The 18252-nt window shown below is 36.8% G+C and overlaps 1 protein-coding gene across 2 annotated transcripts in view; it reads left to right on the forward strand.

Moving 5' to 3' along the window:
• The window catches only part of WDR26 (WD repeat domain 26), a 41054-nt gene that overhangs the window by 14422 nt on the left and 8380 nt on the right, over nt 1-18252 (forward strand). For both annotated transcript variants that reach the window (XM_004375896.2, XM_004375897.1), the window contains exons 7-12: nt 3007-3145; nt 8575-8715; nt 12127-12246; nt 14010-14155; nt 14626-14704; nt 14960-15089. In XM_004375896.2, coding sequence (XP_004375953.1) covers nt 3007-3145; nt 8575-8715; nt 12127-12246; nt 14010-14155; nt 14626-14704; nt 14960-15089 — 755 coding nt within the window. The remainder of the gene's footprint in view (nt 1-3006; nt 3146-8574; nt 8716-12126; nt 12247-14009; nt 14156-14625; nt 14705-14959; nt 15090-18252) is intronic.

Genomic DNA, 18252 nt, shown 5'->3' on the forward strand with positions numbered 1-18252 from the left:
TTTCTGTAACGTTTGACTACTCTGCCTTGAAGTTCTTGCTTTGACTTCCAAAATATTCCAGAGTTTTTGGTTCTGCTCCTGGCTGTACCTTTGGTGCCTCCTCTTTGTTTGTCCCTTTAATAAGTGTGTATTCCAAAATTATGTTTCTTCCCTCATCTTACTCTCCTCAGGCTATACTCCCATGGTTCTCGTGATGTAAGTCTGCACTAGAGCTACAGACTTTACCTCCAAGCCTTAGGCCTTAATGCAGCAATTTAGATGTTGCTCACATACCTTAGACTCAGCATGTCCAAAATGGAACTTCTGTCCCTCTTAACACACGCCACAAAGTCTGCTTTTCCTCTTGAATTCCTTATCTCCGTGAAAGGCTGCCATCTACCCCGTTTCCCCAAGCCGGAAAACAGTCAGCTTGACTTTTCATGCTAGAGATATGTTTAAAGACACTAAGGGGGAGATGTCAGGCAGCAAGTCACAGGCATTCTTCAGAGTGAGTTGTTGTGTCCTTCATTTCCGAACTGGGAGAATAGAACCTGTTTTGATTTAATTCCTAGTATTCTACATTCATCTAGAGGCCTTTCATTATCTGCTTTACTCCCTTTTAGAAACCAGATTTTAGCATTGAAACTAGAAAACAATATTTTCAGAAATTTAATCTTAGCATTGAAATCTAAATATTAGCTTTTCTCTTTGGTGAGTAGATAATTAGTTAAGAATAAGTGAGCTATGAGTTTTTCTTTTTTTTTAATCCAGATCGGCATTTGAAGAACTCTTTTTAGATTGTATACATGTTATGTTTTTCACAGTTAGGGTATACATATTTTTGGTTAAATTTGACCAGTAAGGAACAATGTTTTGTTATTTATTTAATAATCTTGTGGGTTTTTTCACCAGCAACTAATGGAAGGATGTGTCCACAGGTAGCTTTATAAATGATAATTTCTTTAGTAGGATTTCTTTTAAATATTTATAGAAACTTACAGTTTAAAAGATTCAATTTGATTAAAATGCTACCTTTTATTCACTTTTACTTGGAAAGGTATTAATCTTTATTTTTTAATGCCATCTTACATTTTAAATGTATTTGAAAGCAAAGACATATATATAAACTATCACTTGTGTGCATCTAAAAGTAGGCTTTTAGCAAATTGGCGGCTGTTAAATTAGTCTTTTTAAAAGATTATTAAGTAATGATAAAAATAATGACAATATAAATACCACTTTAGTGATACTCAAATACAGCTGATTGTTGATGACTACATGATTTGTGTCCTTGAACCTTAAGGACACTTTGCTGCTCTAATTTTAAATATATCTTTTCATTAATGATCAACTTTAGCCATTTGAATTACTGTATATTTTGTGCCTAGATATAAAGTGTTTCTCACTGAATAAATGACATCTCTATTGATTGCCCTGGTGGCGCAAGTGGTTAAGAGATCAGCTACTAACCAGAAGGTCAGCAGTTCGAATCTACCAGCCACTCCTTGGAAACCCTGTGAGGCAGTTCTACTCTGTCCTATAGGGTCGAAATCAACACCAGTGGGTTTGGTTTTCATTTTTGGATCACACTGGTGAATTGACAGGATGTATTTTTAGATTATAGATTGGCTGGGGAAAAATAGGGAAGACCATTTTTTAAGACAGACTTAACAATTTATCCATTAATGTTAAAATAACTTTTTGTTTAATAATAAAGGGAGTTTATAGCATAGAGCTGTACTGTCTAATACAGTAGCCACTAACCACATCCCATTGCCATCAAGTTGATTCCGACTCAGAGTGACCCTGTAGGACAGAGTAGAACTGCTCCATAGGGTTTCCAAGGAGCAGCTGGTAGATTTGAACTGCCAGTCTTGGTTAGCAACCTGAGCTCTTCACCACTGCACCACCAGGGCTCCACTAGATACGTATGGGCATTTAAATGTTAATGTAAAGTATATTCATATTAAATAAAAAATCAAGTCCCTTGGGCACACTAGCCACATGTTCCTGGTGGCTACCATATTGGCCAGCACGGGTATATAACATTTTCATCGTCACAGAAAGTTCTATTGAGCAGTGCTGATGTAGCAATTAGAAAAGGATAGAATGAGTTTAAAAAGTGAGTGCTTAATGAGAATAGTTGTTCTTACAGAATTTTTTTCCTCTGTAACTTGGTAAAGTTAATAATAAATTATAGAATTCTTTGCCCTTGATATATCATAACTGCCATTAATGAAGTACTAGCTAGACATCAGACTTATTCCAAATGCTTTACATTCATTATCTCAAACTTTTATTTCACCCTTGTATAAGGAATTTTATAAGATGTCTTTTATTCTTGGAGAAATTGAGATTTAAAGAGGTTAAATAACTTTCTGAGAATGACAGCTAGTAAGTAGCTGAGCCAGGATTGAACCTAAGTCTGTCAGAGTTTCTCTCTCCTGTTCTTAAGGCTCTACACTTAAGCAGCTCCTACCATATATTGTGCTGCTTCTGTGCTCCCTCCAAAATAATATTAGTAATCACCATTTGGATGTCTATTAGGAAGTAGTTTAGATGCAATTCTAATCCTTGCAAGAACCCTGTTAGGTAGATACTAATCTCATTTTATAGACGAGAGAACTGAGGCTTAGAGGAGATAAATGACTTGCTAAAGACAGTATTAAAACTTGTGACTGAGCAGGGATTTAGACTTACTGTCTGACTGCAGTTCTCTTTTTGTTATACCAAGTTGCTTTTCTAATAGAAGCTTAACTGGATTTTTTATAAGTGGAGATGTTACATTATTCCTTCTAGAACAGCCTGATGCCAGCCAGTTTATATAGGTAAACATGAAGCCCTATTAATTTTTATTTGTATAAATTAACCTCATATTAATTAAAATTATGAAAAGATTTCATGTAAATTGATTTTTATTTTTAAAGTTTATAATCACCAAAGAAGCTCTATCAGTTGTTTGCTCTTTTTTTCATTGTTATTACTCTATTTTGAAAGAATCATTATGTGTGGGCTTTTTTGTTTTAGGAGGCAGTTCCCATGTTATACTCAGCAGATACTTACGGAGCATTGTAATGAAGTGTGGTTTTGTAAATTTTCTAACGACGGCACTAAACTAGCAACAGGATCAAAAGACACAACAGTCATCATATGGCAAGTTGATCCGGTATGTACTCCAGTATGGGTGTTTAGATAGCAAAAGGAGGTAATTTTGAATCTAATCTTTGTATATTTTTAAAGTATATACATATATAAATAGTATTCTTTTCCAAGTGCTTTTTTTTTTAATCATTTTTGTCACTTCTTACTTTCTCCTATATTGTCTAGATAATATACGTAGATTAGTATTTAAATTGAGTGCTTGTGGTTGTGCTAAATCTGTATGTGTATCATTTTCTGAGTAACCCTGTGAGATATTAACATCTTTTATTTTCAAATGAGGAAACTGAGATAGAAGTTAGATAGATGCCCAGGTTCTCATGGCTCTAAATGGCAGAGTTAGGACTCAAATCCAGGAATGTTTGGACTCCCAAGCCACGTTCTAAATGTCCTGCCAATTGGTATTTTTGTTAATGCTTGATTTACAGAATCAATCCAGTGTCTGTCCATTCTGTCACAGGTTAGAAAGGAGTCACTACTGTTTGCTTCTCTTTCCGCTTCGTGGTCTTGTGTGATCTGTGGAACTTGTGCAAGTCCCCTCCCCTGCCTTCCTCCCCAGTGGTGTCCATGACAAGTACTGTGTTCTGGGTTTAAAATTCTAAATTCTCTCTAAGATCAGGTTTGTCTTTGTTTATACAGATGACGTATAGATGTGTATAAATAAGTATTTGCATTTTTTTCAGCCAAGTGAACATTTATTGAGCAATCAAAAAGTATCTGACTCCAGATAGGTTAAGGGAGGTATATTTGGTTTAGGAGTCAGTCACCTAAAATCATGAAGTAAATTTAGCATTAAAATATAATATTAGCCCAGAATAAAGTTTTGGGAGGCTCCCATGTTGAAAGAATAGAGAAAAAGAGCCATAGAAGGAAAAATTTTAAGAAGAGGAGACTCAGATTTGAGCACATACAGCAGTCATTGTGTACCTGCAGGAAGCTATGAACGATGATGGGTAATTAAGATACGTTTTTTGCCTTAAAGCAAGGTTCTTTACTTTTTTTGTTGTTTCACGTACCCGTTCTTAGCAGTCTAGTAAACAGGAACCCCTTCTCAGAATAACACTTTTAAGTGCAAAACACATAGGAAACCCAATTACATTGAAGTGTAGTTATTAAGATAGTATAAAAACGATTACAGTAGTTATATGCTGCTACTTTATTAACACATTAAATAACAAGTTCTAGTAGCAGATAACTACCTGAATTTTGCAGTAGTGATGAGCATAAACAATATTTTGAGATAATCCACAACAACTCTAATATGATATGAAAATATTTGAATCTCTATTGGTAACAGTCACAGATACTGCTAATACTCCTATGATTAATTGTCTGCGTTCAAGATAGAAGGAAATACTGAATTTCAGGTTGCAGTTAGTGACAGTAAAGATGTGTCTTTTTCCCATTTCAGTTCATGGACCACTGACTCTATCCATGGACCACTTGTAGATCTCAGGTTAAGAACTTCTGCTGAAGGAATGTACACTTTAGAAAGGGAAATAAAGCACCATAAAATCAGCATCCTACAGTATATATAAAGCATTATGAAAGCACAAAGGAGCTTCACAGGTGGGAGTACCACATCGAAGAGATAGTATTTGAGCTTTGTGTACATAATACAAGTGGAGGTAGGGAAAAGGCATTGTAGGAAGAGAGGGTGCTTCACTTGCCATTTCCCCCTTCCCCAGTAAGACAATAGGATGAGTAAGGGCAAGAGTGGGAAATAAGACTAGAAAAAGAGTTTGGGTTCAAATCATGGCCTTTGAATACTGTTCTAAGTAGTTCTAATTTCATTTGGCAGTTATTTGCCAGCCATTGAATTGTCTGAAAAGGAAAGCAACAGTATCAAAACTGTGCTTTACTAAGTTTTTCTAGCAGCAGTGTGTGAGAGTCCCTTCATTTAACAAGTTTTTATTGAGCACCTGCTGTGTGCCAGGCCTCCTGCTAGGGAAGACAGACTGAGCACATGATACAATGTAATTATGCTATCATGAATGCAGGAGCTGGTAGAAGGGATCCAACTGCAGAGCTGGGGAAAGTAAGAAAAGTAAATCTTAGATGAAGGAGGGGGTAAAGAACTATTAGGCAACACTAGCCTAGGAATGACCCTTGTATGAAAGAAAACACGACCTGGCGTTTGGGGCCTTGGGGGAAAGTTTTTGGTAAACTAGGAGATGAGGTTAAAGAAGTAAGTAGCAGCCAGATCAAGGAGGATCTTGTATGCTTTGTTAAGGAGTTTAGACCTTTATGCCAATGTTTTCCAGAGTATTTTTGCCAGAATACTGGGTGTGCAGAATGTTAGTAGGTGTTACGTATACAGGGCTTTTGTGGCTAGATTAGCTTGGGAAATGCAGAGTTAATTCTTACATTTCCAATTTGCAATATGGAGGATTTTCAAGACCATAATTTTTAAATAGGTATACTACAGGAGGAAACGCTGGTGGCATAGTGGTTAAAGAGCTACAGCTGCTAACCAAAAGGTTGGCAGTTCCAATCCACCAGCTGCTCCCTGGAAACCCTGTGGGGCGGTTCTACTCTGTCCTGTAGGGTCACTGTGAGTTGTAATTGACTCACCGGCAGTGGGTTGGGTTATACTACAGGGAGTCCTCTGGGACTGTTTTAATTCTTTTGGTATAATGGCATTTTGTTATGTCAAATAGTGTTTGAGAAAATTTGACATGGCGTTTTGAATGTTTTCTTTGTGTGTGTGTGTTTTTTTAACATAGGAAAAAGAATAGCGAGAGAACCTTAAGGTGTGATTGATGTCATTCTAGTGCCTGGTTTCCTTTAACAGTTTTTCATAAAATGAATTTTAGTCATCCCCCCCAAAAATCTAAGCAAAGTCATATTGATTCAGTGAGCATGAAATTTCCACTTTGAATAGATAATATGTTAGTTTGTTAGTGTTGTACGTGCAGCGATATAGTGTTAATTGCTAATTTTTTTCAACTGCTTTTTATGGGATCATGTCATTTTATTAATGTAGAAAAACAACTGGTTTTTGAATTACATACTTCTGAAAGAGTTTGTCATCAGTTTAGAAGCAAATCTTTGTGCCGATCAGGAAGGCTACTGTGAATGAAAGTTTGTCCTTGAAAGGTCTTGAGTCGTCAGAAAGACTTGACCTGCTTGATAAATTATGCTGGCCACTATGACCTAAGGATGTTACTGATCAAATACAAATACCCCATGCCTCCTAACATCCGCTTCCCAAAAAGAATCAGAAGTAGTTGCATTGTCAACTATTCAGTTTTGTCAAAACAGTAGAGATTTGGACTAGAAAATTGTATGAATGCCGAGACTTGGGGCCCAGTGAAGATACAATCCATTTCTCAGTGACATTTCTGAAAAAAATTCCCAACCTAATTACTTCAGACTAGTTCCAACTGCTTGTAGGTTATCTCCATTGGAATTTCCCACAGGCTCAAAACTGGACTCAGTAAGTCTTTAGACTTGAATTTAAAACTTAACTCATTGTTTCTTCCCACCTCTAGCCAAATTCTTAACTTCCTCTATTCCCTGTCCACATCCATTAAACCAGAAATCTGGAGGTTGTCTTTGAATGTTTCTTGTCACATTCTGTGTGTCAGTTTTATCTCCCAAGCGTTTTTTTTATCTGACCTCTTTCAGTCCTGACCATTTTAGTTTGGACCCTCATTTCTTGTCTTAGCTGTTGGGGTTGCTTTGGCTTATTATGGCTTTCCTTATCCTGTAACTCCTCATGCTGATGCATCTTCCGTGTGGTTGTCTAAATTTTCTCCCTAAAGTCAAACATCCTGTTATATATTCCCAGACTTAAAATTGTAAGCGGCTGTTCACTCACAGGGTACAGTTTAACCCCTTAGCCTAAAATAAACATGTAAAATTTCCCAGCCTTGTCACCTGCCACTTCTTCGTTTGCGTTCTGCTGTTCTGAGTCTGGCAGCCCAGATCCAAATCCTGACACACACTATAAACAGGGCAAGTTTCTGACCTTCCTAAACCTTCATTTCTTCCCTTCATTACCTATGTCTTAGATTAGTGGGCATTGAGGTATTTTTTGTGAGTAGGGCCTGGTGCATTGATTAGCACTAAATTTAATTCCCACTACTAAGTAGTAGCTTTGCTGGTGGCATTATAAAATGGTGCAGCCGCTTTCAAAACAGTTTGGCATGTTCTCAAAATATTAAACATGGAGTTACCTTATGATCCAGCAATTCCACTCCTAGATATCTACAAGGGAAGTGAAAACATACATCCATGCAAAAACTTGTACGTAAAAGTTCATAGCAGCATTATTCATAGTAGTCAAAATATGAAAACAGCCCAAAGGTCTATCAAGTGATGGTGGATAAACACAATGTGGTGTATCAGTATAGTGAAATACCATTTAGCAATAAAAAGGAATGAAGTACTGATACATGTTACAGCATGGATGAACCTTGAAAACACTATACTGAGTGAAATAAGCCAATCACAGAAGACCACACGTTATGATTCCATTTATATGAAATATTCAGAATAGGCAAATCCAGAGAGATAGAAAGTAGATTAGCAGTTGGCAGGGGGTGTGGGGAGAGGGGAGCCCTGGTGGCATAGTGGTTAAGAGCTCAACTGCTAACCAAAAGGTCAGCAATTCACATCCACCAGCCACTCCTTGGAAGCCCTGTGGGGCAGTTCTGCCGTGTTCTTTCGGGTCGCTGTGAGTCGGAATTGTCTTGACGGCAGTGGGATTTTTTTTTTTTTTCGGTGGGGTGGGGGAATGGGAGGTGACTGCTAATGGGTATGGGGTTTTTTACGGGGCGGGGGAATGATGAAAATGTTTTAAACTTCTATGGTGGTGATAGTTGCAAGACTCTGAATATACTAATAATCATTAAAGTGTACCCTTTAAAATGGTCAGTTTTATGGTAGTAAATTATATCTCAGTAAAGTTGTTTTTTTAATAAGAGGTTGCTGTGTGATACCCATCTGTTTTTAGTTAACCTGAAAGGTCCCTAATGATAATTCTGTGTCATCTGTATGTTTCCTTCTCACACACTATGCCTTGTCTATAACCCAAAAACCAAACTCATTGCCATCGAGCCGATTCCAACTCATAGCAACCCTGCAGGACAGGGTAGAACTATCCTACAGGGTTTCTAAGGCTGTAAATCTTTATGGAAGACCCGAGGAGCGGCTGGTGGATTCGAACCACTCACCTTTCATTTAATGAGTGCTTTTAACCACTGTCCCACCAGGGCTCCTTGTCTGTAGTAGACGCTTAATAGGTGTTGCAGTATGAGTGAGTCTTTATGAAGCAAACTGTTAAGAGATTCAGTTGGGGAAAAAGTTGATGTGAAAACTTCTTCGGGTTAAATTGTATTAACAAAGTACATCAGCTATTTTAAGTGTTTGTGCCGGATAACGGTGACTTTAGGAATGAGAGTTAACTGAGTTACCTGTTTTCTCTCCTAGGATACTCACCTGCTAAAACTGCTTAAAACGTTAGAAGGACACGCGTATGGTGTTTCTTATATTGCCTGGAGTCCAGATGACAACTATCTTGTTGCTTGTGGCCCAGATGACTGCTCTGAGCTTTGGCTTTGGAATGTTCAAGTGAGCAAGTTCCATCCTTGGATTAGCCTTTAATTAAAGCAGAGCCACACTGCATGTATTCAGCATAATTGTGTTCTTGTTCATCAATTCAACAGAGCCATTTAACCTAAGTTACTGTAACATATCTCTTACAAAACATAATTCTTCAAGTGGGTCACAAGTGTCCAGATTTATACATATAAATATTATGCTGAGCGTAATAGAGTTTTTGAAAGATCAATATAAGTATGTTCGGGAATGTTGGAACTTGTACTATTTACTGTGGTACTTGCACCTCAGAGAGAGGTGATAGTTGGTTCATAGTTTGGCAGCTGTACGTGAAATTGCCTTGTAAGTGTGAGACGTCGGCATCAAACCAAATTTTCCATTCTAATGGCAGTTTTGTCATCTCCTTACCTATATTTAATATTCTGAGCTAGTTTGGCAAAGCCACGTGGTATTTTGAGTACTTATTATTGGGGCTTTATTACTGTTTCTAAATGAAAACTTGAACTTGTTCAGGGTCCCATTTTAGAAAAACTTAGCATTACATTTACTCCATTATTTACCGGCCATATTTTGGAGGCCTTGTAGTTAGAATTTTTTTTTAAAAAAGCTTATATAAACCAACAGGTTAGGTGATACTTTTTTTTTTAACCCCTAGGCAAAAAAAAAATAGTCCAGGCTATGGGTTAGATCTAAAAGTACAACTCGATGGGTAGGATTTTGAGTCCAGGGGCCAATAAATAAGTTGATTTGTTCAGAGTGTGAAGATAAAGCTCCACAGAGATTATTGAAATAATAAAGATGGTTTAGAGGACAGAATGAATACTAAGATGTACCTGAAGATGATATGCCATAATTTTAATTCAGCTATTTTAATATTAAAATCTTACTGCTTAGTTATTTCCTTATGTTTCAACCTTACCTTTTTATTTCAAAATTTTTCAAAAATGTTAAAATACTAATAATGATGACCTGTGTGCTGACTACCCTAGATTCAACAGTTTTTGAATCTGTTTTCAGATTTTTGTTATCTTGTGTATATGTACATGCATACATAGATACGTACACATATATCCATGTTCAAAACATTTGAAAGTAAATTCCAAACGTATTTACCCCTAAGTACAAAAGCAAGTATCTCCTAGAAAACGACATTCCATATAACCAAATACTGTTATTATATCTAAGAATATTAACTGCAATTCTGTAACATTATCTAATACTCATTTAATAATCAAAAATCCCCAGTTGTTCAAAAAATCTCTTTTATGCTTTTTTTATCAAACCAGAGTTCAAGATTCACATGTTGTGAACAGAACACATGGCTTTCTCAGTAAAACAGAACTTGGAGTGAATCTGACCTGAACATCAGAAGAATTTTTTTTTTCCCATTGAAAGTCTTTTCCCCTTCCTCAGACGGAGGAGGCGTGTAATCTAAATCCTGTAATGTTGTTGTTGGGTGCTGCGGAATCATTTCCGACTCACAGCGACCCCATGTACAACAGAACAAAACACTGCCTGGTCCTGAGCCACGCTCAGAATCGTTGCTGTTTGAGCCCATTGTTGCAGCCACATGTCAGTCCATCTCATTAAGGGTCGTCTTCTTTTTCACTGACCCCCTACTTTAGCAAGCATGATGTCCTTCTCCAGGGACTGGGCCCTCCTGATAACATGTCCAAAGTATGTGTGACGAAGTCTCGCTATCCTCACTTCTAAGGAGCATTCTGACTGTACTTCTCCATGATAGATTTGTTTGTCCTTCTGTCAGTCCATGTATATTCAGTATTTGCCAACACCATCGTTCAAAGGCATTGATTCTTCTTCTGTCTTCCTTATTCACTGTCGAGCTTTCACATGCATATGAGGCCACTGAAAATACCATGGCTTGGGTCAGGCACCTTAGTCCTCAAGGTGACATCTTTGCTTTTTAACAGTTTAAAGAGGTCTTTTGCAGCATATTTTCTGGATAAAATACGTTATTTGATGTCTTGACTGCTGCTTCCATAGGCATTGATTGTGGATCCAAGTCAAATGAAATCCTTGACGACATCAGATTCTGTACCTAGTGGCTCTTAATGCACAGTGTCTGTGTGTTCTTTGAATCAACCTTGAATTTCTGGAGAATTCAACTACGTACTTTATATATTTAAATTTGTTCTAAGAGGGTGGCCTTTTATTCCATTTTCAATTGTTTGTGTTTTTAAGTAGATTTCTAATAATTTAATAGCCTCATATACTCACTATACTGAGCATAACAGGAAAAATGACCATTTCTGCCTTCATATCTTACTATGTTAACGTATTTGTGAATAGAAAATGATTCTAAGATTCTAGGTGTTGCATGTGTATTTGTGATCCTAAATTTTTATTTTAACTGCTTCTGTCAAGTAACCCAAAGAGGTAAATAGATGAGCGTAGTTAACAATTTGGGGGAAGGATTTAGATAGCTGAATTTTTTTTTTTTTCCAGTGTAAGGGAGACATCTAGTTTTCTGTTTTTGTGCCCTCTTTGCTTTTATTACTTGCCCCCATTTCCTAATCATACCCTTTGTTTTCACTCTTATTTTTACTTTTGATTACCCATTTCTCACAGGAAGTTATGCCCATGTACTTTTTATTATACCAAGGGCAGCTATTATCTCTCAGATCCTGTTTCTAATCCATGAACAAAATGGAATCAAGACTAGATTAAATGGTATGTGTCTACCTTCTAAGTTGAATAACTTAGAAAACATTAGCAGGAGGATATCTGAGGGTTGTAATCACTAAATACCCTAACTTAGCTGGGAATGCTTTAGAATGGCTATGCTAAAACAGTACAAAGTTCCTTTTTCTTTTCTACTACTTTCAAAATAAAGTTATATGTTAAAAATAATTTTCAGTTTTCTCATGTTCCCTACTACATTTTGAGCATCTTAACTACGAAATTTAACGTAATTTAGGCTACCCACATCCTTGGCTTAGTTTAAGGACATAGCTTTTCTACTCATTAATTATGTTTTTGAGGAATTGCAATTGTGTTAACTGCATTTTTAGATGAAAATTTATACAGAACTAAGATGAGAAGTAGAAGCTTAGAGCAATAGATTTTGTAACCTCGAGCTTTTCATCATCGTGCTTGAGAAAAATTACATTAGTTTCAGTTTATGAATGCAGTGGATTTAAGGTGAGGGTTGATTGGAGTTAATCTCATCGTTATCTATATTTTGGGTCACCTCTGCCAGGCATTGCTCAACCCCTGGCTTTGTCTTTAAGTCCTTTCTCTTCTGAGTGCTATAGTGTTTTTTATAAAGTTAATTAAAACAATTCGTTTCTCTAATTAGGAATACCAAACTAACAGATATCTGGTTATTATTCTTTTTTTTCTTTACACATCCTTTTAGAGGGATATCTAGAGGGTCTTATCCACAGTTTTATTTCTTTGTAGACGGGAGAGCTAAGGACAAAAATGAGCCAGTCTCATGAAGACAGTTTAACAAGTGTAGCTTGGAATCCAGATGGGAAACGCTTTGTAACTGGAGGTCAGCGTGGGCAGTTCTATCAGTGTGTAAGTATTTAGTGTCCCTTTCTAAATGTCTGCTGATTTCAAAGCAAATTGAGTTTTGTTGAAATGAAGAATTCACTTGACTCAGTATCTGTTTTAAAATACACTACATGAAGACCTACTTTGCCATCTTCCTAGATAAGCACTGCCCAGTAGAACTTTCTGTGATGATGGAAATGTTCTGTAGCTGCACTGTCCCATACAGTAGTCACTAGCCACATGTGACTGTGAAGCACTTGAAATGTAGCTATTGTGTGAGTAAGGAACTGAATTTTTACTTTATTTAGTTTTTTAAAATTCAAATAGCCACTTGTGGCCTGCCAGTGGCTACGCTGTTGGACACTATAGTCCTACATCAAACTTAAGTCAAAAGAGAATTGTTTTTAACGTACCCATGAAACAGGATCAACAAAATAAAGCTGTTTAGGTTTTTTCTTTTCTTTTTTTCTATCTTTCTTGCCATTTCAAGTGTTATACAAAGTATAGACCTTGAGGTTAGTAAAACTTAAAAAAAATTGTGTTGCTACATGTTTTTGTTTTCCTAAATAAGTTTTTAATTTATAGGAATGAAAAGATATAGTACTTAATTTCTTTTGAGGTTTTTAGCCCTTTGAATTTTTATATTTTAAGAAACAACACAAACACAATGCCGAGTGTCAGTAGTAGACTGTCATGAGGAGTAAAGATGGTGATGAGTACTAGCAGAGAACTTGTCAGTCTTTATGTGAGTTATCTTCTGATCAAAATCTGCTCAGTTATTTTGGATTGTTGGATTGGTAAACATGAGTGATACGTCGAAAGTCTGACACGCTAACCTACGATACAAATTCAGTACCATTTCTGTTCTGTCTGGATTCTGTTTTTCCTCCCACTGCTACGCATGGTTCAAGACGCATGGGTCAAGCAGACACTCCTAGATTTATTTTTAAGACCAAAATTAAACAAGCTAATAAACCCCATCAAATCATTTATATGAAGCTAAAGATTGCCTGTCAAAAAGACTTTTATGTAGCCATTACAAGTTATCGATTTATTAAGCTGGCCATGAAACGCTTGGAATCGAATGTCCCGTTACCTTGGCATGGTGATAGCCATTAGTTTTTAATTGCCTGGATGCAAGAAAACCACGTATGCTTCTGCTGTCTATGCCATCCCATACGTGTTTGAACTTCAGGATATACGACTCGCAAGTCCCTCGTCTGTAAAATGGGGAGAGTGATGCCCCTTGGAGCTTTGAATGTTTTGTGAGATATAATGACTGTAAGAGCTTTGATCTGTGGAGCACATTACAGATTTTGTTGAGTTTTATAAAACATCATAATGGATTCCTAAGTTCTATTTAAAGCTATAATTAATGTTTTAAGTAATCTTTTTCCATATCACAACTTCTGAATATTACAGGACAAATCCAAATATAGTAAACTTTTAAGCAGTGTTTAATTATTTTCCAATAAGAGTGAGACCTTTACTTGGAATTTAGGGTTGTTTTCTTTCTTTGTATTTTATTTATTTATGCATAGCAGATTACTGAAGATAGATTTACAGAAATCCCCTACCCCTTAGGTATTGTTGTAATGAGTTTTGACCTGTACTCAAATTCTCATAATTAAAAACATTCTGGAACAATTAGGTTGAGATCAGTCTCAGGAAAAAACAAACTATTACTAAAAGGTATCTATTGCTAAGAGATTTTTGTTTGTTTTGGTGCTTCGTTTGCTCTTCTGAGTGCTGTTCAGTAGAGTTAATAGCAGTTTTCTCCTGATCAGGATTTAGATGGTAATCTCCTTGACTCCTGGGAAGGGGTGAGAGTGCAATGCCTTTGGTGCTTGAGTGACGGGAAGACTGTTCTGGCATCAGATACACACCAGCGGATTCGGGGATATAACTTCGAGGACCTTACAGATAGGAACATGTAACTATTTTTTGTTTCCATAAAACAATGAGTATCTGACTTATATTAAAATATGTAGTGGGGTTTGCTTTTTCAGAAGAAGAGTTTTTATTATGTTTTTGGTATTGATTTGTTTGGTAGTTTGGATTATGAATGGATAGTCAGATGGTGCTTAACTTGTTGCCATCAAGTCGATTCCAACTCAGCAACCCTATAGGAGGAGTAGAACTGCCCCATAGGGTTTCCAAGGAGGAGCTGGTGGATTCGAACTGCCCATCTTTGGTTAGCAACCGTAGCTCTTAACCACTGTGCCACAAGGGCTCCTAGGTCTGACTTAGTAATCGTTAACTCAGATTATTTTGTAGTATACAATAGTGATAGTGGGCAGAATTGTGGTATAGAACATAATTAGCAGAACATTGTATATTTTAATAATTCGAATGCCTTGATTCTTAGTACATTGCTTTTGACAAATGATCTTTTGGTTACAGAGTACAAGAAGATCATCCTATTATGTCATTTACTATTTCAAAAAATGGCCGATTAGCTTTGTTAAATGTAGCAACTCAGGTAAGCTTATTAATATAATTTTTAGAAACATTCAGCTTAATTCAAATTTTTTCTTAGGGATTTTTAGTGTGTATGTACATAAGCAAGAAGATTTCTATTTATTTTTAAATTTTATTGCATGTCTTTGATCCTTAAATGAATCAACCATAAATTTACCAGAACATTGGCATTTTGCATACATAGAAAATGAAAATGTTCACAGATTACATTTTTGAGTTGAGGTAGAATAAAACCTATATTCTTTTTTACCTTTAGGGAGTTCATTTATGGGACTTGCAAGACAGAGTTTTAGTAAGAAAATATCAAGGTGTCACGCAAGGGTTTTATACAATTCATTCGTGTTTTGGAGGCCATAACGAAGACTTCATCGCTAGTGGCAGTGAAGGTAAACGTTTGTAACACTATCACATATGCTGATGGATTTAAAACCCTGTATTTCCTCAATTTGTGAAGGTAATCATGTCTCAAAGCAAATTGAAGACGTTAAATTAAAATCTCTATGTCTTATTTATCCAATACACTACTGATTTCCCCTTTTTTTGGAGTGGCTTGGGCCCTCCTTACTGTCAGGAATAGTACCCTTTTTGGCCATGGGGAGGTGTGTTTGGTGGATCTGTCACTTCAAGATTTGTTTGAATCACTATCCTTTTGTTTATTGACTCGTTTTTTCATGGGACTGGTGATTTTCAGGGGTTGATGGTGTCTAAAATGTCACAGTTTATTTTGATGTTTCACATGAACCTGGGCAGAATTAATTATAATTAGATCTTCAGTATTTCTTCAGTGGCTATAGAAAATAATTCAGTTTGATAATTCTTACTGTTTCAGAAAAGCTGAAATTACCAGAATTGGCTCTACTACCCTTCTGAATAAACTTATTATTCTCCAGTCTAACACCGTCCATATTTTAGGCAGGCATATCCTAAAGTATTTGGTCTAATTTAAAATACAAACGGTTTAAAATATGCAAACACAGATAAGTGAGGCAATATCAAAATTTAGGGTACTTTTTAAGGTGATAAGAACATAAATAATTGCAGAGTAGTGCAAATTTTCATTCAGCACATTTTTCTTGAGTATTTACTATATTTATTGTTCTAGGTACTATTGCAGCAAATTAAGTCACTTTTTAAAATACTGAATCTAGCTTTATAAAATATGTCAAGGAACTGGATTATGTTGGTAAATTCTTGGTTATGTTCCTTTTATTGTATAAGATACATACTATATCTTGACAAAAAGCCTGTTGTCAGTGGGTAAGAGAATCCACAGAGTGGCGTGAGTTTTCCTCTGTGAAGAGCACATATTTTTAAGGATTGGGACAACGAAGACATTTAAGGACTTAGATTTTAACGTGAAGCATATGAATTTATCTATTCTTTCTTCATCCAGGAATCATAGTGTCAGGCAAGACTGGGAGGAGAGGAAAGTGGCTTTTTAGGCAATAATTGTGAGTTCATTTCTTTCCAGTGAGCAATTCTGTTTACCTGTTAGTTTAATCCTATCATCATCTTCCAGATTCCACATTGGTTTTTAGTTGGCTTTTCCTATAGTTTAAATATGTTAAGCTTTCTACTTGCCTTTTCTTTCTTCTTTCTTTTTTTTTTTTTTTTTAGCTTCTACTCTAAAATGTCTTTCCCCAGGTTCTATTCAATCCTGCTTCTGGTGGGTTCCTTCCCTCTTAATTATGCCTCAGAATTCCCCATAGCTATTTCTAAAAATAACATGTGCCCTAGAGGTGCTTTAAAATATATAGGGCTACCACTGTCTTACGTGATGACAGTTTTTCCTTTTAAGCCCAAACTAATTTAGAACTAAATCTGATGAATAATGTAATTAAACTACATTTTATTCTGCTTGGGGCTAAAAATGAAACGTAACTAGGAAGTAAAGAGATTAGTTTTCTTATGAGTCAAGTAGTTTAAAATGGTTCTAAAAATGCTTTGAATACCAGTTGGATGTAAAAAAAAAACAAAAACCCACACTTGCAGTCGAGTCGATTCCAGCTCATAGTGACCCTACAGGGCAGAGTAGAACTTCCCTAGAGGGTTTCGAAGGCTGTAAGTCTTTATGGAAGCAGACTGCTACATTTTTATCCCGAGGAACGGCTCGTGGATTTGAACTGCCAGCCTTTTAGTTAACCACTGTGCCACCAGGGCTCCTTAATTGGATATAAAACAACCAAAAATAAAAACCCATTGCTGTCAGGTTGATTCCAGCTCAGTGACCCTATACCCATTGCCATCGAGTCGGTTCTGACTCATAGCAACCCTATAGGACAGAGTAGAACTGCCCTGTAGGGTTTCCAAGGAGCGGCTGGTAGATTGGAACTGCCAGCCTTTTGGTTATCAGGCAGGCTCTTAACCACTGTGCCACTATGGCTCCAGCAACCCTGTAGTTCGATGTAGTGGGTATATTATCTTCCAGTATGACCACGGGAATCCATTTGTCATTTATTTACGAGGAATATGTTTCATGGTATACAAATCCCCAAATATATTAGTGCCTGTATAAAGTAGAGCAGTTAGGAAACCTTTCCCTCAAGGAAGTTGTGCCATTACCCAAGCTTTTTCATTGTGCTTTGCTAATTATAAGGAAAAACTAGACTGACTTTTACCTTTGAGTAAGTACTGGATTTCCCAGACTCACAGAGCCAGTAGAGCTTGATCATAAAGCCTGTCTTCCTGACCTTGGCTACTTCAAATCCTCATTGTCGCTCCTTCTTCAGAAAATACCCTCCTTGGTTATGTGTTTCCCAAACATTTTCCTCCAAATATAGACAGCTTTCAATTGAATTCACACTTTTCAAGCCTCCATTGTGAACTTCTTTAGTTCAGGAGAAAACACAGCTAATTTACTTTCTTTTCTTAATTTCATTTTAGGCAAGGCAAAAATAATCAAATTATTGAACAAAAAATTCAGCATCTTCAGTTAGTGGGTCTATCTTTTGCTTCACAAAAAAGTTGAAGTACATTCCTAGCTTTTTATCTTTATGTCAGGAATTTTGAGTCCAGGACTTACTCTCACACCACAAGTTAATTACCCTTTTACCCCTCTGACGTTCCCTCAGCTGGCAGCACACCCACGGAGAATTCCCACATCGACCACGTGGTGGACTGATGCCATCAGACTGGGCTCTTCTGATTTGCCCCGAGGCTGCCTTCTGTGTGACAGCCATCACCCACGCTTAGCTACCTGTCTCTGCACAGCAGTGCGTGTTTACAGTGCGCTAGACTCAGACTCCGTTCAGAACACTTTTTCACATACAGACTTGTTTAATCTTAACAACAGCATGAAATTGTTAGTTTTACAGATGAAGAGTTCCAAAGAGTGAGTGAGTGGCCCAGCAGTACACAGCTAGTCAGTGGTAGGGGGAAGGTTTGACCTTGGGTATCTCACTCCAGAGGCCATGCTCTTAACCACCGCCCTGCAGTACTTGCAGTATTCATTTCGAAGATAAGTTCATCACAGAGAAAGTTGTGGGAGTTTTTGATTTTCATGGTCACTTCATGAAATTATGAATAGCCTGCCACTAAGCCGTATCGTAA

This window comes from Trichechus manatus, unplaced genomic scaffold (assembly GCF_000243295.1).
Source record: "Trichechus manatus latirostris isolate Lorelei unplaced genomic scaffold, TriManLat1.0 scaffold00039, whole genome shotgun sequence".
Classification (NCBI taxonomy): domain Eukaryota; kingdom Metazoa; phylum Chordata; class Mammalia; order Sirenia; family Trichechidae; genus Trichechus; species Trichechus manatus.